Source organism: Ambystoma mexicanum, chromosome 10 (assembly GCF_040938575.1).
Source record: "Ambystoma mexicanum isolate Mex_15411 chromosome 10, UKY_AmexF1_1, whole genome shotgun sequence".
Lineage (NCBI taxonomy): Eukaryota > Metazoa > Chordata > Amphibia > Caudata > Ambystomatidae > Ambystoma > Ambystoma mexicanum.
Genome location: NC_090932.1, coordinates 1,311,209,332 through 1,311,236,779, shown reverse-complemented (window position 1 = coordinate 1,311,236,779; position 27,448 = coordinate 1,311,209,332). Strand labels below are relative to the sequence as shown.

The window sequence follows — 27,448 nt, the reverse complement described above, 5'->3', positions numbered from 1 at the left end:
CCCTCTTTCACCACTGTCTTGCGCTTCCCTCATAGTTCTCTCTGGGGCGGAATTATCTTTAATGTGCAGGCTCACGGCATCCCTTTCACCATTCTGGGTCTCTTCTACGCGACCCTGTGGTGTTTATTCCACAGGTTACAGATACTTCTTCTAGGAAAGTTCCTGAGGCCGATAGAGGGATCCTTTTGTTTGGGGAGCTTTTTTGTTCTAGCTGGATTCCATTCTGACGTCTCATTCAGAAATCAATGTGCTCTTCCATGCTGCTTGATGGTACGTTCCAAGCAAATGAATCCACTGCGGTGTACAGTTCTGCAGCAGCGCTATATGCCACAAGCTCATGTGCAACTCATGAGTCCCTCTTCAAGGAAAGAGCTTGCACACACATGTTCAAAAGCTAACCAAAGCTCCCGGATACAGGCAGCTAATGTGTATGGTGGAACATGTGAAAGTGTGGGGACAATCCTGCTATGTCTCCTGGAAGAGCATGGATACCACTGGCCTCGTCCAATCCTTCACTTCCGAAAGAGCTTAAAGACCCTTCGCTCCAAAGAATTTCTCAGCATTCTCTGATTGCTTCACTCAACCATACTTTTATCCTGTGGAGCTTACCCCCCCAACCCCAACAGAGCTCCCCCTTACCATCTCCGCTCCTGAGAACGCTGCACCTTACTTATAACCCTCTGCGTGGGTGCTCTTCGTACAGAGCTGTGGTACATTACAGCTCGGTTAGCACTTTATCAAATCTGTACCTGGGTAGATGCAGAGGTTTTTGCAAAAACCCAGGCAGGGTAGAAATCTAAGCAAAGAAGTATGGGGTGTATACCCTCCTGTATCACTACTGTTGGCAACTTTGCCCTATGCTACTTGGTAGGGCCTAGTTAATTGCAAGAGCAACTTTCACTTAAACTTTAATCGTTTCTATCAATATTCTTGTCAAGACTTCATTGTGTGGTTTAATGATTGCAAACCTTTTGCCTTTGGAGAGTGAGAGTCAAGACTTCATTGTGTGGTTTAATGATTGCAAACCTTTTGCCTATGGAGAGTGAGATAAAGTTTCTGGATTCGATTCCTATGTCTAATACAATATGATTTTCTGCAAATATTCGTCAGTAGTTGCTTCTGCTAGGGCACACTCTTGTTTGCTAGGGGACTTCACTCTGCATGGTGGGTCCCAGATCAAACCTTGTCCGTGGAGTCCTATCTTACCTTCAGAGGCGTTGCTAGGGGGGGGCTAAGAGGGCTATAGCCCCTGATCTTTTGGTTGTAGCCCCGGATAGAATCTCAGGAGTTACAACCAAAAGGCTAGCTAGCCCCCAGTCCCGACAGTTCCGACATCAGCGTAGCCCCGGGCCTTTTCCAGGCCTAGCAACACCCCTGCTTACCTCTGTCTTTTCAGAGGTTCTGGTGAATGTTTATGCTCTCCTGCCTAGTGACCGGTACTGTTTTCGATTTATCTTGTGATTGTTGACCTTATTGGAGCTTTTCCAATCTTCCACTGGCTTGTCAGACTCTTTTTCATATTGTATATGGTAAAGGGAAAGATCAATTGCCTCCGGAAGGAGTCTGAGAAGCACCATCGTCTTTTGAAACTATTTTTTCCGTCTCCCTAATACATTTGTTACCTTCGCCGGGGCTTAGAAATACCTCCTTGCTTGCCAAATGTTTTTTCTTTCTTTCTTCCGTTTGATAGATGATTGCTTTTATGTATAAACCTCTTCTAGTACATTGTCTTTTCTTGGTATCTGTTTCTTTGTTAGTTCATGGCTCAGTACGGAAGGGTTTATGACTGCATCCGATCTTGGAAGGAGCACATGGGTAGCTCGAGGCAAAGCACTTGCCTTGGAAACAAGACCATGCTGTGCAGCATGAGTTGGATACCTGGCCCAACACTTAGAAGCTGGAGGAGTTCAACATTAAACACGATATAAAAGAGCAGTAAAGTGTTGCCCGGTTACCCATTATTGTAGAGCAGTCATCTTCAAAAGCAGCCTGCCCAGTCCATCTCCGAATGAGAAGCCAACACGCCATTTGTAGAGCCTTCCCCTGCCACTGGTATGCCCTGCTAGCACTTCTTCATAACGGCTTAAAAAGTAAGTAAAATGACCCCTGGTTGGGGGTGGGGAGCTTTCAAAAAATAAGGAGGCTCCCTAATTATCTGCTGTAAAGGTTCCCGGACTGTCACAGGAGCTCCACTTGAGGATGGGAAGGATTCTGTTAGGCTTTAGAAATCATACCATGTCACCATATTGGCATAATCTTTCCTTTTATTGGACACTTTATCTGATTATTCAAACATTGTAACTCGCTGTTGCAAGTGCAATCCCCTCAAGGTGCGGAAATAACTAAATCCAGTAATACGAGTGCAGCAATTCATAGAGAAGGGAGTTGGCAAACGAAACTGTCTTTACAGCTTTTCCAAAAAGCCTGATGTTTGCCATTCACTAAGTTGCATGTTCAGCCAGCTTTCGAAGCAGGAAGCTGGCACTAAAAATCTTCTCCTTCCTTTTTCCTTAATTGTCACTCAATGAATTACCAATAGATGTTGCCAGGATAAGCATAAGTGACCATTGGTAGGTAGCATGAACATGGTTTAGATGCCAAGAAAGTATTGAAGACCTTTAGAAACCAAACCTAAGATCTTAAGCAACAGGAAGCCAGTGCATAAGCTGATGAAAGCGTGAAGCCAGTGCATGATAAACTGAAGAAAGCATGAAGCTAGTCCGTGATAAGGTGATGAAAGCATGAAGCTAGTCCGTGATAAGCTGATGAAAGCATGAAGCCAGTGCATGATAAACTGAAGAAAGCATGAAGCCAGTGCATGATCAGTTGAAGAAAGCATGAAGCCAGTGCGTCAAAAGCTGATGAAAGAATGAAGCCAGTGCATGATAAACTGAAGAAAGCATGAAGCCAGTGCATGATAAGCTGATGAAAGCATGAAGCCAGTGCATGATCAGTTGAAGAAAGCATGAAGCTAGTGCGTGAAAAGCTGATGAAAGCATGAAGCCAGTGCGTGAATAGCTGATGAAAGCATGAAGCCAGTGCATGATAAGCTGATGAAAGCATGAAGCCAGTGCATGATCAGTTGAAGAAAGCATGACGCCAGTGCGTGAATAGCTGATGAAAGCATGAAGCCAGTGCATGATAAGCTGATGAAAGCATGAAGCCAGTGCATAAGCTGAAGAAAGCAGTGCAGAAGCTGATGAGATCATGGAAGTCAGTGCATAGGCTGATGAAAGTGTTGGGGAGAAGTTGGACCCCCACCGGGCTACTGGGGGTCCGAGCCATGGGAGAGCCCAACACCTCACATTTTGCCCAAAGAAATGCAGCAGCGTCCCAAGCAGGCAGCAACATGTTCCAAACTGCGTTTATTTCTGGGCAGCAAAAAAAGAAAAAACACACAGAGCTTCGTGCACAGCGAAAGTCCCAGCACCGTCTCCCCCGGGGCTGGCTTGCAAGCCAGCTTTGTAACACACTGCAGGCTGACCTCACAGAATTGGACCAGCTCCCAGAAACCTATCTCATCCTGCTATTGGCTGCTAAGTGATAGGTTACCTATGTAGCCCTTATAGGAAGCCTGATAATTGGACATTGGACTTTTGCGTCAGTGGGTTGGTTTAGCTGCGCCACCCCCATTACCTAACTCTGAAATTGTTGCAGTATGAATCTGTTCCCATCACTTTTAGCTGAAACAGGCTTTCGCCCCTGGGCTCTCAGCGTTCATTGGTCAGAGCTGCGCCATTCTTGTTACAATTATGTTTCAAATGGTGTGTGAGTCTTGCGAAAATGTCTTTCGTACCCAGGAAAAAACACTGGGCTCTGGATGTTCTGCCGTGGCTTACTCATATTTGTGAAGAATTAAAAATGTTTGTCTGCCAGGGTTCACTGTCGTTCAAAGAAAGTAATCTTATCTTACTGTGCGACCTTGGCTTCTCCTGGGTTTGCGAGGAGCATTGCTGAAGTCAGCACGAATCCCCACTGCGGCTGGTGTTCAGTGAGACAAATGCACTTGGCTACTTGGCTGTAATTTTCTTAAAACATGGCTTTACACTGTGCAATTAGATCCGGTTAATTCATATAGGCATCTGCAGCCTTTAAACCGGGATTATTGTGTTTTGTAGATTATTTTACTGCTGCATTTAGGCTAATGTAGCATGTAGGTTGCAATGTTGGTGAAGTGGGTGTCTTTCAGCATATTTGTCACCCATGGGTGCGCTGGGGCCTGGTTCAAATGATAGGTGCGCTCCTTATTCTTCCTGCTGTTCTTTCTGTCGATGTGCCTGGGGTGAGGGGCAGGAGTTTGATCTCGATTTTCCCTCTTCAAAAGCATGAAGCCAGTGGAGAAGCTGATGAAAGCATGGAAGCCAGTGCATAAGCTGATGAAAGCATTAAACCAGTGCATAGGCTGATGAAAGTGTGAAGCCAGTGCATAAGATGAAAGCATGAAGCCAGTGCATAGGCTGGTGAAAGCATGAAGCCAGTGCATAGGCTGATGAAAGCATGAAGCCAGTGCATAGGCGGAGGAAAGCATGCTGCTGCATCCCTTTTTGCATCCCAAGAAAGAGTAGAAGTGCCTCTTGCTGGACGCTTTGTAGCTGCTGCATCTGATAGGTTTGCATCCCGGTCTACGTTGAATTTTCGGAAACAGATGTGTGTTGTAATCTTCTTTTGTTGGTGCATTTAATAATATACAGCACACGGGGGGCAGCCTAAATAAAGCACATTTCAAATAATTCCGATTTGGGCCGTCACACCGAAGTCTGCTTTCCATAGCAGTGGATGGACGAGGTTAAAGATTAACCCTAACAAGACTGTAGCTGTAAATGCTGCCACAAATCCCTGGGGCCCCTTCTGGCCTGACGTTTCTGACCCCATCCCCACTTTAGCATAAGAGGTTAAGAACCTGGTCCTCATCCTTGGCTCAGAACCTGAGGTTTCCAAATCTTGTTTTCTTTCACCTGCTTCCACTGTTAACTTTCCCCCAAGAAGTGACAGTTGTGAATTCCTCCGTCTTTCCACTTGGTTTTTAACAACTGCATCTATGTTGGACTTTCAGCCAAGTTACTGTTATGTCCGCAGAGAGCCCAGAATGCGGTGACAAGGATGCTACTGAAATTGAACAAATGTGACCGTATCTCAGCTGGACGGATCTCTCTTAACTGGGCATCTTCAAAGCTGCCCAGTCCATGAAACCTTGAGGATCCCAAGCTCCCTTTCCATGCACACAACCCGCAGATCTGCTACTCTCCTCGACCACTAGGGTCCCAAGCCAAGTCCCTACCTATAAGACGCGAGGCTCGTGGGTCCTTCTTTTTCTGTTCTTGCAGCGAAGCCTTGAAACGCCTTACCCCCTTCTTTCCAGTTGAGCGGAACCTGCTGACTTTCCAGAAACTGCTCAAATTACGCCCCTTTCACTTACCGTCTCCTTACCCTATCCTTCTAGTCACCTAGAGTGATCACTGCTTTCTATTCTGTGTGCCAGAATGCCCTTAGGAGAACATACACGCTATATAAAACACCAATACCAATGGCACCCGAAGCATTTTACTTAATTAGAAAAGAGATATTGAGTCAAAACCAGGCTGCCCTGGAATCTTGCAGATGTGGGGCTATTGGGAGTGTAATCTCTGTCTCTGAAGTACTTGCTTTCAGGCCTGTAGCCCTCGTATAACCCCCTGCCATAAACCGCTGTCTTTCTGCGCTGCAAACACAACATTGTGTGGGCTAGCTATGTGCATACAAATGAAGTGACGGTGATCTATACTGGACCAGGGTCATGTGTGCTTGGAAATATATATCAAATAGACCAGGGGTAATGGGGGTAGGGGCGGGGTGGGCATGCTGGACACCAAAGTCCACATGAACGAAGATTCCATAATGTTATCCTCTGCTTTCTGTAATAAATGCTTTTAACCATTCTGTTGTAACAGAAGAAATACTCTTCTAAAGGATTGACACAAATAAAAGATCGAGTCCTCCGTATCCAGCAGGATAAAAAAGGAAATCATCTTTGGGTTTCAGCAAAGTCCACAAGGTTGGCAAACACACAGCATATACATCATACCAGTAAATCACCCCCCACTTGCTCTCACCCACTGTCCCTGCAGGAGCACTCGTGAACCACTCTTGCACATCATAGTTCCATGTCTTTACAACGACACCCAAAATAACGACATACTTTCAAAACGACACCTGAATAACGCAAACAGTCGATTTTTTATTTTATTTGGCTCCTCTGCAATGCCCCTGTTTCTAGTGCCTTTTTACCCTCCCCCAACTACCCCCACACCTTTTAATCCCTTAAGCCCCCATATATACTTTTACTAAAAAATTCAACTTTTTTTCTTTATGTAGGTGGTGTTAAGGTATTGTACGAAATTACTGAGTGCAAAAAGTCCGAACTCCAAAAGTCAGACCCCCATTTATCCGCAGATATATATGTGGGTGGTTAAAGTTAATAAAAATGTATAGGGGCAAGGTGGGGGAGTCTGGGGGGTCTCCCCCTACATATATATCTGCAGAAAAATTTGAATTTTTTTTAGACTTTTGCATTCGGTCATTTCACGCAGATCCATTGTTAAAGTGTGTCGTTATTTTGTTTTCGTTATAAACACTGCATACCAGTTGCAATGCATGCTCCTTACCAGCAGCGACCATGCACTGCATGCACGATCCAACACCACGCGCCTCAAGGCCGGGCCAGAGGCCTGAGAACTTGATGTCAGTGGGAGAACGTGCTTCATTGTCAAGATTGTAGACGCCCTATATTGCAAGTATCCATGAGCCTCCTGATCGGCTTTATTCAGAAATAAAACATTTCTATAAACTCCAATAAACCTAAAACCAAGGAGGAATAAAGTACATGAAAGGGAAATAAAAATATACAACAATGTATCATAAAAGCCATATAGCAAATATCTCTACAAAAGCATGTGGAGGACCAAGAAGCAAAATGGCTTATGATGAACAAATCATTCCTCCAGTCTCAAGGGCCCGACACACATACAAACTGTGTTCTGCTGCACCATGCCAAGTCTAAAAAATGTGAGACTGCAAAGGCTGGGCCAAAAGGCGGATCCTGATTTTAAAAAGTATAGTATCGAATTTTGCACTTGCTGTAAAATAAACCTTATCCATGCTTAGCGGTACAATGGCCAGAACAGCAAAAAGTGCCACAGTTTCCTCAGGAACTTACTTAGCAATAAAGGAGGAAGTCGATGACCGTTTTGCAGCGTTTGATGCAAACGGGAGAATGTTTAGCCCGCATTTAAGAAAAAACACCTTCTCCTTCGTGGATCGATCAGACAGAAAAATAACATGGTTCACACGAATAGCTAGGTTTGAGTGTCATGAAATTCAGGGTCACAGCCCCACCAGTTTTATCCATAATGAAATCAGTCATTGTCTCCATCTGCTTAGGAGAAAATGGCCTCCCAGACTGACACCACAGGTGGAAACGGGTGGAAACAGAGCACGCAACCCTTAATCATTAGATCCGGAATCCCAAAACCTATGGCTGAGACACCTCGACCTTCTAACGTACGTTGGACGGCCACGGAGGAGGGGTTATTGACCTATAGTTGTTTAAGATCTCGGGTCTACAGGCTGTTTTAACTGGGGATGTCGACTTTTAAAAAAGCTGTAGTGACCATGCCTGAAAGCACAGCTGGATATTGACCTTGGCTTCGTGGTGCAATAACCTCTGCATTATTTTTCGTGGCTACAGCTGCAATAGAAATCTCATTGTAAATGGGTGACGGTAACGCAGGAGTGGTGCTGTATCTTGGGTTAATATTTGCTGAAAGGTAAATGCTGTACTCTGTGTAAGATGTGTGTGTAGTTTCTCCTAGTTAAGGAATATATATGTAGTTGACCCAAACCGCTTGGTATGTTAGAAGGCCTTGTGCTGCTCTCTGGAGGCAGTGACTTCACCCTGGCTGCAAGTCTGGTAGCTAAGAGTGCATTATTTGAAATTGTAATTTGTTATTTATAACACGCTTAATACCCAGAGGTTTCTAAGCATGGATCGGGGATCGAATCTGTGTTGATAGGCGTCGTCTTGCTTCCAAGGAGAGCGCGTTGCCCCAGAGCTATCCTCCTGAGACCTGAGAAATGGTTCTCTAGGCCACTACCCGATGCCTGTGGCTGTTGATGCAGAAAATCTTTTTGTGCCTCAACTATTGCTTATGTGTAACTCTAGTTTTCAGCTGACCTAATTCTGCCTCATTCGTTTTTACCCCTTATTTCATTCATTGCCAATAACCGCCCCCCTTGGGTTTAACCCTCTCGAGTGCAAACCATGGTATGCTGATATGTTTGTGTGTCTCACTTTGGACAGGACCTACAGCACTTTATCACTAGCTGTCAAGTAGGTAACGCAACTTGATTCTCCTGAGGTGTTCAATGGTTTTCAGACACAAATATTTGTTTCACCTCTAAAATAAAATATCAGTATGCATCTTTAGTATTTATTTTGTGTGCCTATCTTCAGCTTGAGCAGTGACAGCTCTGATCATATGGTCTGAACATGGCACTGTAAAATCAGGCTGATGGACAGTTGTTTAGATTATACCAATTGCTGGCAGGCAGTGCCATTAGTTTTGAAATGCAGCATTTGTAAGTTCAGTTCTAGTGGGAGTGTAAGGAACATACGCATAGTTTGCTGAGCCTGCCTTGTTGGACAGCCATTTATTAAAATCCCTCAAAATAAGTAGATGGGTGGCATCAAGGCCCCATGAAAAGCATAACCTTTGAGGGTGATTCCTGAAAGCATTTGAGGTTGGTGATAGAAGAGTTATATGCAAGGGTCGTGCACTTTTGGGCCTGTAAATTCAGTGAGAGGATTTCAGCAGTTGGAGCCGGCCCTGAAGAATGGCGTGTCTGTTGGCCAAAGTTCAGCACCAAACCTTCTCGAAGCCTTGGCTCTCTTTGCAGAAATGCGATGGTGAAAGTGTCTGTCATCAGGCTACTGGGAGCTGGGGTGCTTTCCTATGTTTGCGATGGAGAATGCCCAGCTGCGCTCGTGCTGTGTGTCTGCAACATGGCCACTGCTGGCTGAGCATTCATTCATCCTGGCAGAGTGTAGGTAGTGCTGGGGGAGTGAGTACTTACGGTTTGCCCAAAAGAGTTCCTGATAAGTCAGTGAAGGGCACAATTAGAAATTAAGGTTTGTTCATGATGTATAGTTGGAGCATACCTGCCATTTATTCTAAGAGTAGAAAAAGCAGGAAATTAACTGAAGATATTTTTTAGAAGTTGAAATTACTCCATAAACGGAGCATTTGCTTTTTTTAAAGGCAGTTTTGCCCCAGTGTAGAAATGAAGCTCTTGAAGGTGGCCATTACGTCTGTGAACTACTGGGCAGTGTTGTAGGCTTTGAGGGCCCCTTTAATATGGCCGCAGTATTGGGCCCAGTGCAAGAGCAGTGCGATGTACCATGCTTTGGCTTTCGTTGACACTTTACTCTAAGAGATTCGAATTCGCTCGGAAGGAGGGGGGCGAGGTGAATATCACAACTTTAACTGGTAGACGTTAAAATGAAAAGGACATTCACGACTAAACACCCCCAGACCGTTTCCAACTTGTGTGTGCGGTCGCTTTCTAAATGAGTTACTCGTACACTTTATGGAATTCATACTCTAGTTCTTCAGTCAGCAACTGCAGAACGCGTTTTCTTTTATTAAATATTGCATTTGTCAACCATACTTCACCTTTTATCACATTCATTTTTGTTTCTTTCCAGATGATGGCAACAAAACTTCCAGGACAACTATGGTGGAGTCAAGTTATATGAAACGATCAGATGGTAGGAAATGAGTTTAATTTCTGTATATTCAGAGAGGTCATTGTTTGGCAGCGGATGTGCTTTCTGTGTTAGGTTTTAACAAACCACCCCTGTAACATGCATATAGATGGATACAATCACACTGCGCACAATGTCTATGCATTTCATGCGGAATTGCATATAATGTATTCAACAGAAGAGCAACCTGATCTCCAGTTGAATAAAAGATGTGCAATTACGCATGAAATGCATAGACATTGTGCGCAGTGTGATTGTATCCATCTATATGTATATTTCTGTCCCTGTGGAGTATTAGGCAAAATACCCACGCCATACATTCACCTGCTGCCATTTGATCTTGACATACTTGTGTGCAAGCGCTTGGGTATCTTACTCTTCTATGCCATAATCCTTACACCTCTGTACCATACATCATTGACTTGCAATGTAAACAACACAAATACTGTAGCAATTTTGTTTTTTTTTTTTCCCGCAACAATTCCCCAAAACAATTTCATGACATGCTGAGGCTTTTCAATTTTTAGAGCTCGCTGAAATAAGCCAGAGATATAGTATTGGGAGACAGGCGAGGAGCTGGAGCCCCGAGCAGAAATGAAACCAGGTTGGTATTCCCCTACCTTCTGATGCCGAAAAAAGACTGAGGACTGGGACCATCTTGGATCTGAGGTGCTTGAACAAGTTCCCCAGGAAGGATAAATTCCAGATGGTAACACTTAAGCAGATCCTCCAGGCCCTAGAGTTGTACAGGATTGGTTGGTGTTGCTCGACCTCCAGGAAATTTACTTTCACGCGCCTATACATCCCATGCACAGAAACTACCTGAGGTTCGTCATTGGCACTATCCATTACCAATTTTGGGTACATCCTTTCCAGCTAACCTCAGCCCTGTGGGTCTTCACGGTTGTCTGTGGTGGCCGACAGTCTAAGTATGGTTTAGGGGGGGGATTCACAACTTGCCTTAACTAGACGAATGGCGAATCAGAGCCCATTCCCGGAGCAGGGTCAATCTCACCCCGGCCACACTTGCCACATCTAGCACAAATGGGGTTCTACCTAAACTTCAAGAAATCTCATGTGACACCCTTGCAACAGCTCCAGGTAATCAGAGAGGTGCTGTACTTCCCAGAAAAGGTGGTTCCTCCCGAGGACAGGACAGGGCTCTTGACATTCAGTAGATGGTCATGAAATTCCAAATCACCCTCACTCTGCAGGACCTAGACTTTCTGCGGTTGCTGGGCCACTTGACATCCTGCATTTCTGTAGTGCCAGAAGCTCGACTGAGAATGCAATCCCTTCAATGTGCTCTCAGATCCGAGGGGTCAGAGTTCTCAGGCAGTATGACTGACTCTTCAAGTTCTGAGCAGGGTCTCGCAGGATCTCCTGTGGTCGTCCTGCAGGCAGAACCTGATCATGGGGAGAACCTTATTGGCAGATGTAGCTGGAGGCAAATATGGTTACAGACCCCCTCATTGAAAGGCAGGGCCACTCACCGGAACAAGCTGGTGAACAGGTTGGGGGTCCCTTGGCAGAAACAAAGCTTGAGATAAACCTGTTGGAGCTGAGGGCTATTAGACCAGTGCTGGCAGCCTTCTTGCCTACGATGCACTGTAAGACTGTCTTGATTGTGACTTACAGCACAGTGGTCATGCACTACCTCAACAAGAGGTGGTGTGGGATGGGAGGCAATGCAGCACTGGTTTTGGGGTTTTGCTCAATTGGCTCTCCTTGTCTGCTGTCCGGGGCAGGGAACACATTGGACTCCTTGATCAGGCTGGGCTCAGTCTCTCACACATAGAGTGGGGCACTGGGGAATATGTTTGTGGTAGATTGGCACTTTACACTTCTTTATGAATTCCCATGATTCCCATCATCCTTCACGTTCTCGGGAGGTTCAGGACCACTATGATACTGACTTCCCCCAATTGTGCCAGGAGGACCTGGCACCCGACTTTCTAGACATGGTTAGCAGTTTCCTGCAGTGTTTTCCTCAGAGGGCCGACTTGCTCTCACAGGCAGGAGGCATGGTCTTTCACCCGAATATCAACACTCTCCGACTTAATGTCTAGCTTCTGAGAGGATGAGGTACAAGGACTGAGAGCTCCCCGAGGAGGTCCTGCTTTCGGCAAGAAGACCAGCAACTTAGTCTCTGTACGGCAGCCTTTGGGGTATGTTTTGCAGCTGGGCCAGAGCTAAAGAACTCCATCCTTATCTGTGCAGCACAACAATTGTGCTCTTTTCTCTTGCGCCTTGCTCAACAGGGTCTTAATGCGACTACTTTGATTTGAGGCGCTATCAATTTTCAAGCGGACACATTAGCAGGGTCTTGTACTTGATCATACCCACAGTAATATCATTTGTCAAAGGCCTGACACACATGTATTACCGGTTCATGTCATTGTGCCCGTCTGGTATTGACATACTTAATGGTGCCTCCCTTTGAGACTATGCATTCTTGTCCATTAAGAACTGCTTACATGGAAAACATTATTTGTGGGCAATCACTTCTGCAGGAAGGGTTAACGAATTGCAAGCCGTATTCTGCAAGCCCTCATTTATCGTGTTCTTTAAAGATAAGGTGACACTTGGGTCAGACTAACTTTTCTATCCAAGGTGGTTCAGAATTTCATCTTTCGCAAAGAATTCACCTTCCAGAATTCTACTCGTATACTCGCCTGACTAAAGAGGAGGAGAGATTCTGCAGACTGGGCCCGAGAAGGGCTTTAAGCTTTTTAATTTTAAGAACAAATGATTTTAGGGTAGAGGACCAGATTTTTGTAGTATACTCTTGCCCTAGTCTGGGCACATCTGCAGCAAAACAAACATTGTCCTGATGGATAGTTGTATGTATTTCGCAATGCTGTTCCAAAAAAAGTGATGAGCGCACTTTCGACCAGACGGATGGCTGCTGGTACTGCTGCTCTCCAAATGGGATTCCGATGCTACACATCTGCCAAGCTGTAACATGGTCACTGTGCAGACCTTTTCAAAGCACTACTGCTTAGATTCTCTGAGCCAGGATGCCTGATTTGGCAGGGCAGTCCTCTAAAATGTTCTAATGTGATCTTGGTATCTGGGCTCACTCTCCCACCTCCTCCATAATATCATACTGCTGTGGGAGTTTATCTAAGATGAAGAATCTGTGGGTGGACACAATCCATTAAAAGAACATATTACTTACCTCTGTCAATGTTCTTTCTGATGAATGCTCCTCCCACAGATTCCTCTTCACCCTCCCACCCTACACCCCTCAGATCTCACTCACTTAACACTATTATGGTCAATTGCCCAATGCGGCTGAGCATAGAGAAAAAACAGACTGAAACTGAAATCACTGGTGCGATGCAAGCTATAGATGTGGACGCTGAAATGGCAGCTGGCATCGAGGAAGGACCGTGTTGAGAGATCCCAATGTGGATATCCCCTGGCGCCCCCTGCTGGGTAGAAGGTTTCCATGATCCGATGAAGCTGGAAAATATATCCAAGATGAGGAACCTGTGGGAGGAATATACATCGGAGAACATTACAAGAGGCAAGTAATTTGTTCTTCTGGCTCAGATTAATGTCCGCCCATTTGATCCTACCGCTGTTCCATGCCTTCTAAATGTACATTGCTTTAATGCCTTTCTTGATCTGTCTTCGCTTTTTCCTCATTTATAACTTCCTAACAGCATCCGCACTGTAACTTCTATGTAACATTCCCTTCATCTTTTCTTCATTTAGTATTGTTGCTTCCTAGTTTGTTCTCTCCTTTATGATCTTCCTCTTCTTTCAGCACCTGTTACTATTTAATCCTTCTTACCTTCCTTTTATATGATTGTTCTCACATGGTGTCCAGTCAACTTTCCCGTGACCATGAGTCAATTTTCTTGTAGGACTTGTGTCTCCTGTAGCACAATTTCACGAAATCAGAATAGGCAAGATCCTGTTGAGTAGCAATTTCATTAAGAGATTAACGACATCCATAGAAATGGGTATTTGTTGTTCTTGTAGTCCTTTAAAATCTAGGGGAAGCAACTCCGAAGCACTATACAAAAACCATCATTATCCTCCTTATGCGACACCCTGGGCATAATTACTTTGCTTGAACAATGGGCTAAATGTCCCTGTTCTGCATTTTGCCTTCCAGAAAGGGGTTCTACAGAGACTTGCCCTTTCGATAAGTTGCACGCCAAGCTTTCTTTATTTCACTCTCAACTCTTCCACTGAACAAAGTGGTTAAACACACACAAGCCATCAAAAATGCAGATTGTTGCCATGTGCAGTGAAATACCCTCTGCAACAGTTTATTTATTTTATTGTTTTTTTATAACGCGCCTAATACCGTACCTGAGTTCAGTTTCTAAGCGCGGATCCGGGATTCGAACCTCTGTTGCTCTGCGTGGTCTTGCTTCCAAGCCCAGCGCGTTGCCTCTGCTATCCTCTGTTCACAGTTGACATTTCAAAGGGCCCTGTGACTTTCGTGTAAAAGTTTGAGATCTTTGAACAGTGAGGTGTCTACACTCTTGGAGCAATTCAATTCGCTGAATTATATGAACACTTCACCTTGAGTAGCATTCCACCAAGATAAGCCATTTGCATAGCATTTATTGCATAGAATATGATCAAAGCACTGTAGAAATCATCATCATCTTCCGTGCAGTCACAGTGCAAGTCTATTGCGCTGCCTGCTGAACCTCCAAAGGTGATCTTAATGCTAAAGACTACTTGAGGGTGGAGGGGAGAGCTGCGTTTTCAGTATTTACCACAAATGATTCCTTTTAGATCTTTGTGGGATTACCGCAGTCTATTTCACAGAGACGCAGTCAGAATCGAAAGAGATCTCCGACCAACAGGTGTCCAGGCCCCCACATAACCAACTTTGCTTCTGCTAACCTTAATTTCCATGTTGCATGATCAAATCTGGCCTTTCTTCTATTGATATATTAAGACGGTATTGCTTGCCAAGCAAGTTCAAGTGGCAATAACCCAAAGACTGTCTCGCTAGGATGTCAGTCGTTTCATGGTTGCAAGCACCTCAGCCTTCTATCACTATGGGCTGTGCTTTAGAGATGCCACCGGACAGCTGCCCAATTATGTTTTAAAAATGTAATTGCTGTCTACCATTTTTTTCTTTTGATAGTCGATTGATGCTAATAAATGAGCAAACACTTTTTGCTCTTATTTTGGCATCTAGGTTTTTTAAAGTGCAACTCGGGAGTGCATCTTGGGAGGATAGCTCAGGGGCAACATGCTGGCCTTGGAAGCAAGATGACCCGGAGCAACACAGGTTCGATCCCCGGGTCCGCGCTTAGAAACCTCTGGGTATTAAGTGCGTTATAAATAACCTATCATATCATATTAACTAAATCCATGGACTGGTAGAGAAATGAATGACGTCCCTGGCCCACATTCTGGCCTCCATTCTAAGCCCAGATGTTTGAGGAAGAATCGGCCAAATACCTGCTTGCATATCGCACAAACTTCACTTGGACGCATGGCTGGCTGATGGTTTTTCAATGCTCTCCTGAAAGCTGCATTGCCCGCGTTTACTCCTTCATGAACTCCTGGTTGGTTAGAGCTTCTTTGATTGGTCTTGGAGACCTATCACCTCGGCATATTCTTTACAGGCTCTTTTTCAAATGTTCAACTATTAGAGATTTCCATTCCGCATAAATGTTCCTTGCATCCCTTCTAGATTTTGCAGGGCATAGTGGGCATTTTGGATCCTAATCTAGGCATGGCGCTTTCTCCTTTAGCGGAGAACCTCGTACGTTGGACAACTATTTCCAAGACTAAAAAGCAGCTGCTGTAGCTAGAACAGACATGTGCAACCAGCCCTACAAATAAGGGGTGTATTGGCCACTTTTACTCCCTAGAAATAGGCAAATACTCCCAAAAAATAAATAGGGAGTACAAATATTCCCAACAAAAAATAGGAAACAGACAAGCAGGACGTTGCGCTCCTGCTTTCATCCACGCAGCTCCATGTATATGTTTGGACCAGTAGTGCACATAGTCTCACAGGAAGAAAATACTTTTATTACTGCCTGATCAGAAGACGTAAATATGTATCTTTTAATGTGTGTGAATTACTAGGTGCAAATAAATAATTATAAAAAAAAAGAATTGCTCTCCAGTTAAACCATGTTTACCCGTTTATAAAATACTGCGATTGGAAATGTGACTTAAATTTGTACTCCCTAAAAAAAAATATTTTACTCCCAACTTTCAAAAATAGGTAGTTAAATACTCCCACATCAAAATCTTATCTGGAGCACTGGAGGCAACCATCTCAATGTCTTCAGAATGAAACCATTTCAACCCAGTACCTGAAGGTTAGACCTTGCTCTTCCGTCACCTCTATTCATGGGAAATTGACCACAATCTCAGCAGGATCTCTTCCCGGTTGATCTGGGGACAGTAACAATGACGCTTGGTAGGTTTGGTTCACTCGCAGTACCTCACGGCAAGCAGCCTTTGATCACAAGAAGATAACGTGCTGCAAGTTACTGACTCATCCAGATCAGCCCTTGCTTCAAGAGGGGTGAAGCCTATCCAGATTGCCGACAGTGACCTTACAGTTTAAAAATGACATACATGTATAGTCCTCTCTTTAATGTGTAGCTCTTTTGGAGGTACAGAGGGGGATTATGGGCTGTTTCCCAGAGGTCCAGGTACCTTGCCAAAGTGGTTTGTAGTAGTCATGCTCCTGTGTCTTGTTAAATGTTTTCTGATCACACCATGAGGCCCTTCTGTTCGTTTTTACACTTTAAGTTTGGGTTTGATCTGCTTTTCCCTTTCCCTTTTTGTGATTTGAAGGTTGACCTGGTTTGGGCTGCGACATTTATATATATTTTTTTAATATTTACAATCTCACAATTTCTAGCACCTTCTTCATGTTGCTCCCACTCTCAATGAAATGGGCAACTGGTCGAGGATAAGGGTCCTATTTAATAGGTAGTGCATAGCTGTTGGCCACGTCCTTTGTTTTGGGTTGGAGGGCTGGGTTGAGAAGAGTACTTGGATTTAGGTTAGGGCTTAGATAAAATATTCTTTACATGTATGTTGTCAAACCGCATTGTAGTTAATTTTATGAATGATAACCCCAATTGGGACGTGCCGAGTTGGGGAGAGGTGTTAGCATTTTGAGGGTGAAACGAGGCAATGGAAAACAGTTGCTTATACATTATATAATAGTTACAAGTGGGCCTGTGAGTGATCAGGGTGCATTTGTGCTGTAGATGTGGGCTGGTGGTGATAGGGAGAGACACCATCATTGTTACATGTACGATCCCGGTGGAGGGGTGCCTGGAGGGGACGAGTTCAAGTGTGAGGTTTCACAGGAGGATGAATAGATGGTGCACAGGTTTCACAGGAGGATGAAGAGGTGCACAGGTTTCACAGGAGGATGAAGAGGTGCACAGGTTGGATTTGTGATAAAGCAATAACTGAAGTTAAGGAATACTTGTTTTCGTTACGAAAAAGGGGATGGGGCATGGACACGTCAAAAAACGAATGTTTTTTCAGCGAGCCTAGTTTTACATAGTTCACTAGGCTGTCTCGTTTCATTTGTGGTATATTTTAGTTAAGATGAGCAGGGTTTGAATGGAGATATCCCTTTTCCAAGGGGTGGGAAGGAGAAGTGAAGAAGCCAATGGGGAATTTGGTAAAGAAGCCCACTGTTTGTACATCTAGAGCGTTTGTTGGGGTCATAGACTGGAAGGCGAGATGGCGTATGTTTCCTCTCTCCACTCTTCTACTTTCTCATCCTCCGTTCTGTCTGATGCCAACTCGGTCATGAAATGCCTTCAGGCCCTCCACCTGGTAACTTCCAAACAGCCTGTTACCCAAAGAGCTTTACTCCAGAGGCCAATGTACAACTCCACACCAGTATAACTTCAATCATTTTGTACCACTGTATTGAATTCGATTCTCCAATCCTGATTTGGCCTCCACATCATCAGCACCTCCTTTTTGTGTTTGGCGAAAGCAGAGAAGGTGTTGATAGAAGATTATAGGTGCATCTGAGTTGGGATTTCATTATTGGTTAAGATTTCTAGTTGTACCGAATTCAGCACTCTTGGGTTCGACTCGTGTGGCTGCTAGCACAACTAATTTCCGAATGTTGGTTTGACTAAAGCGTCAAGAGGCACCTTATTCTAAAAACCCAGGTCATGTTTCCAAACCACCATTTCTACCTCAACAGAAATCACACAATTGCAGATAGAGTTCTTGTCCTGAAGTAAATAGCTGCTGTATGAGGGAGCCTGTTGTGAAGTTGTAGGTGTAGACTAACCATTGAATTGAATTGATATATTATTTATATTGCGCTCGTACACAAGTGTTTCAGAGCGCGACAAGGCAAGGGAGGGGTGCAGGGGAGAACAAAAACAACAATCGTACTAGGCCCAGTGACATTGAGAATGCGCAAGTGAATGGGAAAGGGAAAAGTGCATGGAAGGGGGAGAAGTGGAAAGTGCAGAGGAGAAAAAACAGATAATAATAAATAAAATAAATAAAGACAATAAACATTAGTAGTGCAGCCAGCAAGAGGCAGGTGCTGGGTTTAGCAGACGGAGTATGTCTGACAAGTGCAGAAGAAAAGGGGGTGGGGAATGTATGGGTACAGATACAGGCCCCAGTGCAAGGGGTGGCCCGAAGGCAGTGCAGGAGGGTGGCAGGGTGAGAAGGTACATGGGCCCAGAGGACAGAGGGTGGCCAGGAGCACAGTGCATAGAGTGAAACAGATCAGCATCAAAGGCAGAAGCAAAGAGGAAGATCTTGAGGTGCTTCCCGGAACCGGAGGTGGTTCTCCTCAAGTTTCAGAGTGGAAGGGAGGCTGTTCCAAAGGGAGGCCCCAGCCGAAGACAGAGATCTACCCCCCAGCTCGTTTCTTTGAAAAACGACTGACCCTGAGGGAGTTGGAGGTAGAGGAGCAAAGAGCTCGAGAGGGGAGGTATTTATAGAGGGATAGTTGACGGTATTTTGGACCTAGGCCCCAGGAAGACTTGTGGACAGTGCAGAGGGTTTTAAATGTAATCCTTGCATCCAAGGGGAGCCAATGAAGGGATTTCAGAGCTGGAGAGATACGATCCTAGGGCTTGAGGCCAAGGACAAGCCTCGCAGGCCTGTTCTGGATTAGTTGTAAAGGGCAGAGAGTGGAGGCAGGTAGATTTAGAAAGAGGATGTTAAAGTAGTCCAACCTAGATAGAACCAGAGCTTGGGTGACCGTAAGCTTCTGGGGGAAGGAGAGGAAAGGCAGAGTACCTCCCAGATACAGATACTTACAGAAGTGTTACTGCCTTGTTGCACTTGTACAAGTAGTGGTTGAAGTACCAAAGCATGTTGCCCTGTTTGACAGGCTGTAAGTGGTTTCCTCCTGGCACGGTCTATTCTGTGTCGGCGTTCAGGCATTCTGTTTGTTCTGCTCCTAATTGCACAAACTCGTACTGGCAAAATAACTCTTCCGGCTTATAACTGCAAGTTGGCAGTTCATCACGTTGACTCCATGCCCATTCCTGACTTTGAGCTGAGTTTCTTATCAGATATCAGAAACGCTACTCGTCAGCTGGTTTGAGCTTCACACGTGTTGCTATGGATTGACAAGCAATAGATAGGTGATCCCACATTCACCGAACTGCGTGAGAGATTGTGTCCCGATGAAGGACCACTCTTGTCCGAAATGAATTGGCCAATAGCATTTGTCAAAATACTACTGAATTAAATTGGTCACATTTTAAACCTTGAAGAAGAGTATAACATATTAAACGTGTCATACATGTACATATAATCAGAGGCAACCGTTGAACATAATAAGTGGGCAGGGTGTGCAGCCCTCGCTGCAGACCTGGTGGCCCAGGTCTTTTTTTCATCGGAATGCAAGTCTTGTCAGCTGAAATAACTTCTAAAACGAGAACAAATTTGCCAATCCAATGATAACAGTGTTTCCCTTACTTCTGGCTAGATGGAGGAACGATTGTGCAGACCAAAGCATCCTTCAGCTCCACTTCCAAGAAGGTTGGAAGGTAAGCATGGCAGAAAGATCTTACAGTCCAAAATGTACTGTTGGCTTGTAGAGGTTTCACCTGATAGGTCTGTGATAAACTGCTAAGAGAGCTATCGGGTGGCTCTATCTCTCTGTGCCGAGTAACAACTCATGGGACCTTTTTTTTTTTATGGATGTCTGGTGCTTTAATGCTTGCTTGAACATTTAAACCTCTCTGAGTTTGCCATTTACTGTATGTATTTATTTGGAAGGCTTATCGGGAATATCGGTTCAGGCTTTTATTTTTTATTTTAAATTATTCAGTGAGTAAAACACATGCCTCTGTATGTCTGTTGGTATATCCTAGGTAGTAGCCATTTGTGTCTGAGAAGCCAGTTGCTGGTAAGGTAGTCCTGCCTTCTATTTCCTGTTTGTTCTTGTGGGGCTTGCCTATTGCTGTTCACAGTGAGAGAAAACCTCTTCTTGTTTGATTTCCTTTCCAGCGTTTCTGCTTTTGAAAATGCTTTTACTCTCTACGGCTGCTGTTTCCCTTTCCCCAGCGTTCTTGTGGTCTCGGTTTCTGCTGCATTTCACACCTGAAGTGAATGGGATAGTTGCCATTCAGGGTTCGAAATTAGGATTCGATGAGCAGGAGCTAAAACCAGCTCCTGGGTGCCGGGCATCTCCCAGTAGGCAGGGGTTACATCTTTGGAACCAGGAGGGAGTACACAGTGCAATGCAAATCTAACCTCTGCATAAGATGCACACTTAAACATTATGGCCATTATGTATGATCCATTATATTTAAATGTGGCCTATATGTATCCTAATTCTTCTTTATTTCCGTTCTCGAATGCATCCAGTTAATGCCACATACACATGTTTAAAAGGGACTAGTTGGCTTGGGGAACCGAAAGTAGCTCCTGGTAACTGTTGATTTTAAGCTAACCAGACTCTCCGGGAGTAGAAGCAGGAGCTAAAGAGCTCCCAGCAATTTCAAACCCTTCTCCATCAGCAGTAGGGCATGTGAAGTGATGCTTAGTCCTATGCTGTCATAACGGCTGTTTCTGATGGTTATTTCCTCTACATATTGTCTTTCTCTTGAAATAACCCACTGCAAGGGTGGCACAGTAATATCACCAGTGTGCCAGAGTGTTGCATAGGCATCCTGTGACATTCCCTGGAAGTAAAGCCACCCACAAGCTTAAATTGAACCACCCATGCATGACCCTCTGTTTCTTTTCTTGGAAGCACAGGCGTGGCTCACAAGAATGTCAGGCAGTCACTTTAATGGTCATGCAAGTTTGAATTTATTTGTTTTGTACCGTTTTTTTCTTTCAAAATAAGTGAAAGTTTTTAAGTTCAAGGCATGTGATAGGGTGTGCACAGGTCATGTCCAGGGACTTTTTGTATGTCCTGAAGTCCAGCATTACAGTGAGACTTGTGAAGCCTGTTACACCATGCCCCTGAAAGTCTGATGCTAGTTTTGAAGAGAGTGAATCATTTTATATGGCCTTATGTAAAAGGATAATTGTATCCTAGAAGGATCTGTAGAGACCAGAGAGTGAGGTTATCCGAATGGAGTCAGATGGGACGGAGTCCAAGAAGCATATGAGCAAGCATGTGGGCAAAGGACCTTGTTCAGGTGGATTTCCAAAATGACCCCTGCAGGTAGATTTTGGGAGGCCACCCTCTCATGGTGAACAGGGAGCACAGAGTTTAACCAAACCCAATCATGGTAAGGTAGCAGACCGGCGATGCTTAGTCTCAGGAGGGCTGTGATGGTGGTCTAGGGCCACAATGACTCCACACACAACACCACCAATAATTCAAGTTAGACATGTAAATGCAAACATATACAATTATTTATATATGCACTGTAAGCAAATAAAACACCTAGTCAAATCTTGTATGCATGAAATGTAGTAATTGACATGGAATAATCGCAGAATAGTTCCACTAGCACTGAATGAGTCCACCCACAAGATATTTTTTACTTCACAGGTAGGTTTATTAAGAGATTGGAAGATGCCAGTGGTTATGATCCTGAAGTGAAAAAGGTAAGTAAAGTTCAGAGGAGTAAATCTACTCAATACCATTTACTAGGGAAGGCCCAGGAAGGGATCCTTAATCAGACCTCCACCAACCAAAGTTAGGAAAGAGTAGTTTATGGGCAGTGCTTTACACCCGTGCACCCTATGGAGAACATGCTGGGGTGCAGAAACAGGCATGGTAATTTACGCCACTAACTCAAATTTTTCCAGAGGACCACGGCTGAGATTTCCGGATTCCATTGGGGACAGTCTTCTGTGCTTGGTCCGGTCTAGGAAAGCCCAGAGGTTGCGGGTGCAGAAGTCACTTTTTGGTGCAGGATTTAATTTCAGTCTGTCACTGTGCTTAGGAATCTGTTCCAAACACCTCCCAGCAGAACACTCAAGCAAAGAAAAGATGAAGACTTCTGCAGAGCAGACCACCTCCAGGCAGCAATGATGAGTTGCAATGGGAGTCACCAGTCAAGCGGTGACTGGCTATCTTCATTGGACAAGCAAAGAAGCAGGCCCAGCACAGTACTATTGATGTAAGAAGGCTGAAAATGCAGGCACACGCGTCCTTGTTACACAAGTTGAAGATCCTCCATGTTTCAAGGATGCACTCTGAACAGCAATGGCTGCAGTGAAGTAACTTAGGAGACAGCTGTATAGTCCACAGTTTGGTCCAGGGACTCTCTCGAAGGGTCAGATCTTTGTGCAGAGGTTAATACTGGTTGTTTCCACTGGGCCAGAGTTGAAGCACTGAAGAGGGTCTTCTTGAGATCAGGCAAAGCAGCAGTGCTTCACCTGGACTTTACTGCAATTGGTCAGCTGTAGGGGTTGTCCTCTGGTTCTCAACTGGCTGCTATTGTTCATAGAGAACTTGCTCCAACGATCTGTCGAATGGCTGCAGAAGCCCTCCTTTTATCTAAGATGTACGCTGGGAGCTTCCCCAAGCCAACCAATGATAAGGAGCTGCACCATTGAAACTGTCAGTGGCTATCCAAGCATGGATCCACATGAGTTTCCTCAATCATCCAAATCTGCCCAGCAGCAGACATTGAGTTGCCAAGGTGTGTACAGAGTCCAGAAAGTCCGAACCCCCCGCCCACATCTGGCTCACACAAAAACCGCCTTTTCGACCGTGAAAGCAGCAGCTCTTTGAAGGAAAGAGCGTTGCATATAAGACATTTTCTGACCTGCGCAGACAGTAAGGACAAAGAATAATATGGCCAAAGCACAAGCGAAAACCTCATAGCATAGCAATCTTAGGGTGCTAGTCACCTTTGCAAGCCATTTGTGGTTAATGCAAAATGCAAAAGTAAAATGTACAAAAACATGGTAGAGAAATATCCTCTGCCACCAGCTCATCCTAGGTACTGTGACGCTTCTCCAGGTATCGCACTTGTCGCCAAGGGGGAGCCCTTTTCCATGAGCCTAGATTGGTGCGGCTGCTAAAGAATAGTCCCCTTTAGAGATGGTTTAATACAGGAGGACCTCATGTGGAGGGACTCCCCCTCTCGGGATAAGGAGGATCACATTGAGTACAACCCTTTGTACAACACCACGCTCCCCACCTCCACTTGAAAGCACTATATTGAGAGTAAGTCAGTGTCATTTTGAAAGGGTTCGGCAGAGGACACCAGCGAGTGGCTGAGGCAGTCTGTGATGGGTCCTGCGTCGGCAGGACAAAGCCCAGCCAAAAGCAGGTAAGGGAGTGGCATGACCTCCAGCAGGAGGTGGACTGCGTGGTCCCTTAGTGCTGACACTGCAAGGGGCCACAATACGCTACGCCACCTCAGAAGCAGTAACGAAGCAGACGGCTGCAAGAAGGAGACCGACTCAGTCGAAGTCCAATGGTTATGAAATCGACAGTGAAGATGCATGGGCAGCTGTACCAGAAGCCCTTGGTTTGGTGGCTTAGATATGTTAGTAGACTTGAAACTGATTGTGTCGACTCTAGCACGCATGTAGTGTAATGCACATCCTATTTTCTGACACAGTGCAGATCTGCAGTTCTGGGGCCATCTGCCTTGGTCTCCCCAAAGATGTCGGGTGAGCCAGGTCCCCATGCTTGCCATTTTTGTGGTGCAGTAGAGGTTGTCAGTGAGGTCCCCAGTGATGAGATGCAAGCTGCGGGAGTTTACTGTATAACTGCTGTACCGATCTCAGAAAGGAAGATGAGAAAACAAGGAATATTATTCAAAACAAATTGCTTGTCAGCTGGTCCTAAGAGTGAGTGTTTGATTAGGCACAGTTCTCTAATTCAACTTAAGACATATCAGGGTTTCAAGTCTCGAGATCCAGAGTCAGTCAGTTATCTCTCTCTGAGGTGATGATAGGTAAGTTGCCTTCAAGTCTTAGAATGCAGCATTCATCTTTGTGTCTCTTTACCAGTTCCCAGTGGGTACTTTGGACTCACTGCCTCTCATTCCTTTTTTTCATTATTTCATTAGGTATTTTGTTTACATGGTTATTGAAATAATATGTCCCTAACCATGATGGCAAGTAAAACAATAACCTTCGGGTAGGTAGGAATAAACTACATTAGCAATAGTTTGATTCACAGTAAAACACTGAAACTACCTTGCAGTAACCACCATAATATGAGAGAGTAAACAGTGGAAGAAGGCTGGAACAAAATTAGTGTTTCGCCTCATTAAACAGCTTTTTTTAGTACGACAGGTTAGTGGCGGTGAGAATTAGCAGGGCAGGTTTTGGGTGGAATGGCCGTAAGGATTAGTATAGCCATGGGCATTCTGTCTGGGTAAATAACCAAACAAAACCCACAAGCTGGATGTCCCTCCTCAAGTCTTCTCCTTCCTAGATGTACCCTGGTGAAGTATTTTCAGCTCATAGGTTGCGCTTAAGCACCACTTAATATCCAAAACTTAAAAGGAATCAATATCCAGTTGACGTACACAATAGTTTTGGGCTTCATTTCAGGGAACAGTAACAGCCTACTGCCATTTATCGAAGACTTACTTCATTGCTGACTCCTTAGCACCTACAGACTTACCATTAGCGTTGCTGAAGAAGATCATCAGAGTATTCCTACTATGTGGAATAGGCCCCCTCTCTTTATTCGGCACGAGTAATGCCCTTTTATTTTTTTAGAAAACTATCTGCATGTTTTCACCTGCATAATCGCCTGGGTTTCCAAGTTGGTGTGCAAAAGCACCACAGTAGAATAGTACTGTGATTATTAGCTTCTGCCCTCTAGGATAGTACTGTGATTATTAGACTGTCCCACACCCTTACTGACTTGAGTTTACCCCTTACTGACTTGAATCACATCTAGAAAGAAACCCAATAGAATAGTACTGCAATTACTGACTTGTGCCTTTCTAAGACAATGCTGTGATTATTAGCTTGTGCCCTCTAGGATAGTACTGTGATATTTAGCTTGTGCCCTCTAGGATAGTACTGTGATTATTAGCTTGTGCCTTCTAAGATAGTAATATTCTACTGTGGTGTTTTCTAGATGTGAATCAGGTCAATGTGTGCTAATCTCTAAGGGTGGGGTGCAGTCTAACAATCACAGTATTATCCTAAAGGAACAAGCTAATAATCACAGCGCTATCTTAGAAGGCACAAGCTCATAATCACAGTACTATCCTAGAGGGCACAAGCTAATAATCGCCGTACTATCATAGCACACTTGTGATAGCGGTGTAGGGTAGGGTATCTCTGATAACAAATACCACAACACCAAGGTTATTTGTATCTTGCTTAAGGACAAAGGAGAGACATTTCCCATTTTTGCCAGCTGTAGTTGTGACACATTCATTATTGTTTCAGGACATGCGCCCTGAGGCCCACGGGCATGTTGGCGCGTTACAAAAATTTAAATAAATAAATAAATAAATAAAATTAAAGGAATGTCTACACAAGTATAAAGAAATTAAAACATACACATTGTATTTGTTTGGCCATCGGACCCCTTGTATCACAGCCTGCTATTTGAGGGAGAACCCTAGGTCTTCATCACCAGGGTGTACATTTTGCCCACGGGCATGTTGGCGCGTTACAAAAATTTAAATAAATAAATAAATAAAATTAAAGGAATGTCTACACAAGAATAAAGAAATTAAAACATACACATTGTATTTGTTTGGCCATCGGACCCCTTGTATCACAGCCTGCTATTTGAGGGAGAACCCTAGGTCTTCATCACCAGGGTGTACATTTTGCACTCGCCACTATTCTCCGGCTAGTGATATTTGACTCTTGGTGAGTAATACATGATTTTCTGTTTGTATGTATAGAATTGAGGTGGCAAGTAACTTCTTTTTATGGCTGGCTAGTAGCTTGAAACTTTTGTCCCTATGTTCACCACAGTACAACATGACGGGGACTCAAAGCAAATTGATTCGATAGCGCACATAGCTAAAACCGATCCCTGAGGCTGTTCCTCTTTGAGGACAGTGAATGTGTCATTGAACATTGCAGGAGATACATTTCATTGTGGCAACTGAACTTTTGCATTATGTTTTTTTACGTTATTTGAATCATCAAAGCATATCATTTGGGCAAGATTGGATGCAGTGGATTGGCGGCAACGTCCATGTTGTCCGGCCATCACCGTGCAGTCACCTCAATCCAACCTACTGCGAGAGACTGATGTGACATCCATACCCTATCGGAAGGTGCCACTCCATCTGGCTGGTGTTGAGTTGCTTGTGCAGTGTGCTGAGACCTAGTCAGCTCTACCTGGTGGTGTCCTAGGATAGCAAATGTTACAAGCTTCCAGCTTAGTGGCTGGACTATTCAAGAGATGAACCTTCTGCACAGGAAAGAAAGTATCAATCAGAACCAAACTATCCTAAAATATGTCACTTTTTTCTTTCTGTCTACCTCCAGTATCTTTGACCGTGAGGAGGATCCATCATCTCGTGCCAGCAACCAAGCAGCCCTTGAACGACGACAAGCTGAGCGGAAGATGGAGTTAATGAAAGCTCAAAACCTTCCGAAGACCTCTGCCACGCAGGCTCGGAAAGCTATGATTGACAAACTTGAGAAAGAGAGTGGGAGGTGTGTGAAAATACGGAATGCAATGCTCACTGATGTCCCAGTGCTACCCATCATTTCTAAGGTCCTGATGATTAACATTGGGAATTAAGTTACTGTTCTTTCTTGTTCGTTCCACAGCCCTGGCAGCCCAGCTTTCTCCAGAGTAGCTGTCACTCCAACGTCTGGTTTTGGTGTGCCCAATGCTAGCAGTATTAAACAGATGTTGTTGGATTGGTGCAAAGCCAAGACCCGGGGATATGAGGTATGACAAAGGGAATTGCTAATGGAGTGCAAGTTTGTAACTCTAAAACATTTGGAGGCATCATTACTATACAGCTTGACGCATGTTCTACTTTTTTTGCAGAATGTCAATATCCAGAACTTTTCATCCAGTTGGAGTGATGGCATGGCCTTCTGTGCACTCGTCCACAACTTTTTCCCAGAGGCATTTGACTTCAGTGAGCTTAATCCCCAGAACCGCCGCAAGAATTTTGATTTGGCTTTCTCCTCGGCAGAGTATGTATTACTTGTGTTGCAAGGGCGAGTAGGAATACACTCTAAAGTTTGTCTGTTGATGGTAACCGTATATTGACACTGATACAGGGAACTGAACTGTAGGACCGGTCACACAGCAAAAAT

General features: G+C 44.5%; 1 protein-coding gene across 4 annotated transcripts in view; it reads left to right on the top strand.

Annotated features, from left to right (window-relative positions):
* SMTN (smoothelin) overlaps positions 1-27,448 on the top strand; it is a 781,408-nt gene that overhangs the window by 598,992 nt on the left and 154,968 nt on the right. For all 4 annotated transcript variants that reach the window (XM_069619347.1, XM_069619344.1, XM_069619345.1 and 1 more), the window contains 5 exons: positions 9,740-9,802; positions 19,746-19,806; positions 26,660-26,830; positions 26,948-27,071; positions 27,174-27,325. In XM_069619347.1, the coding sequence (XP_069475448.1) occupies positions 9,740-9,802; positions 19,746-19,806; positions 26,660-26,830; positions 26,948-27,071; positions 27,174-27,325 (571 nt within the window). The remainder of the gene's footprint in view (positions 1-9,739; positions 9,803-19,745; positions 19,807-26,659; positions 26,831-26,947; positions 27,072-27,173; positions 27,326-27,448) is intronic.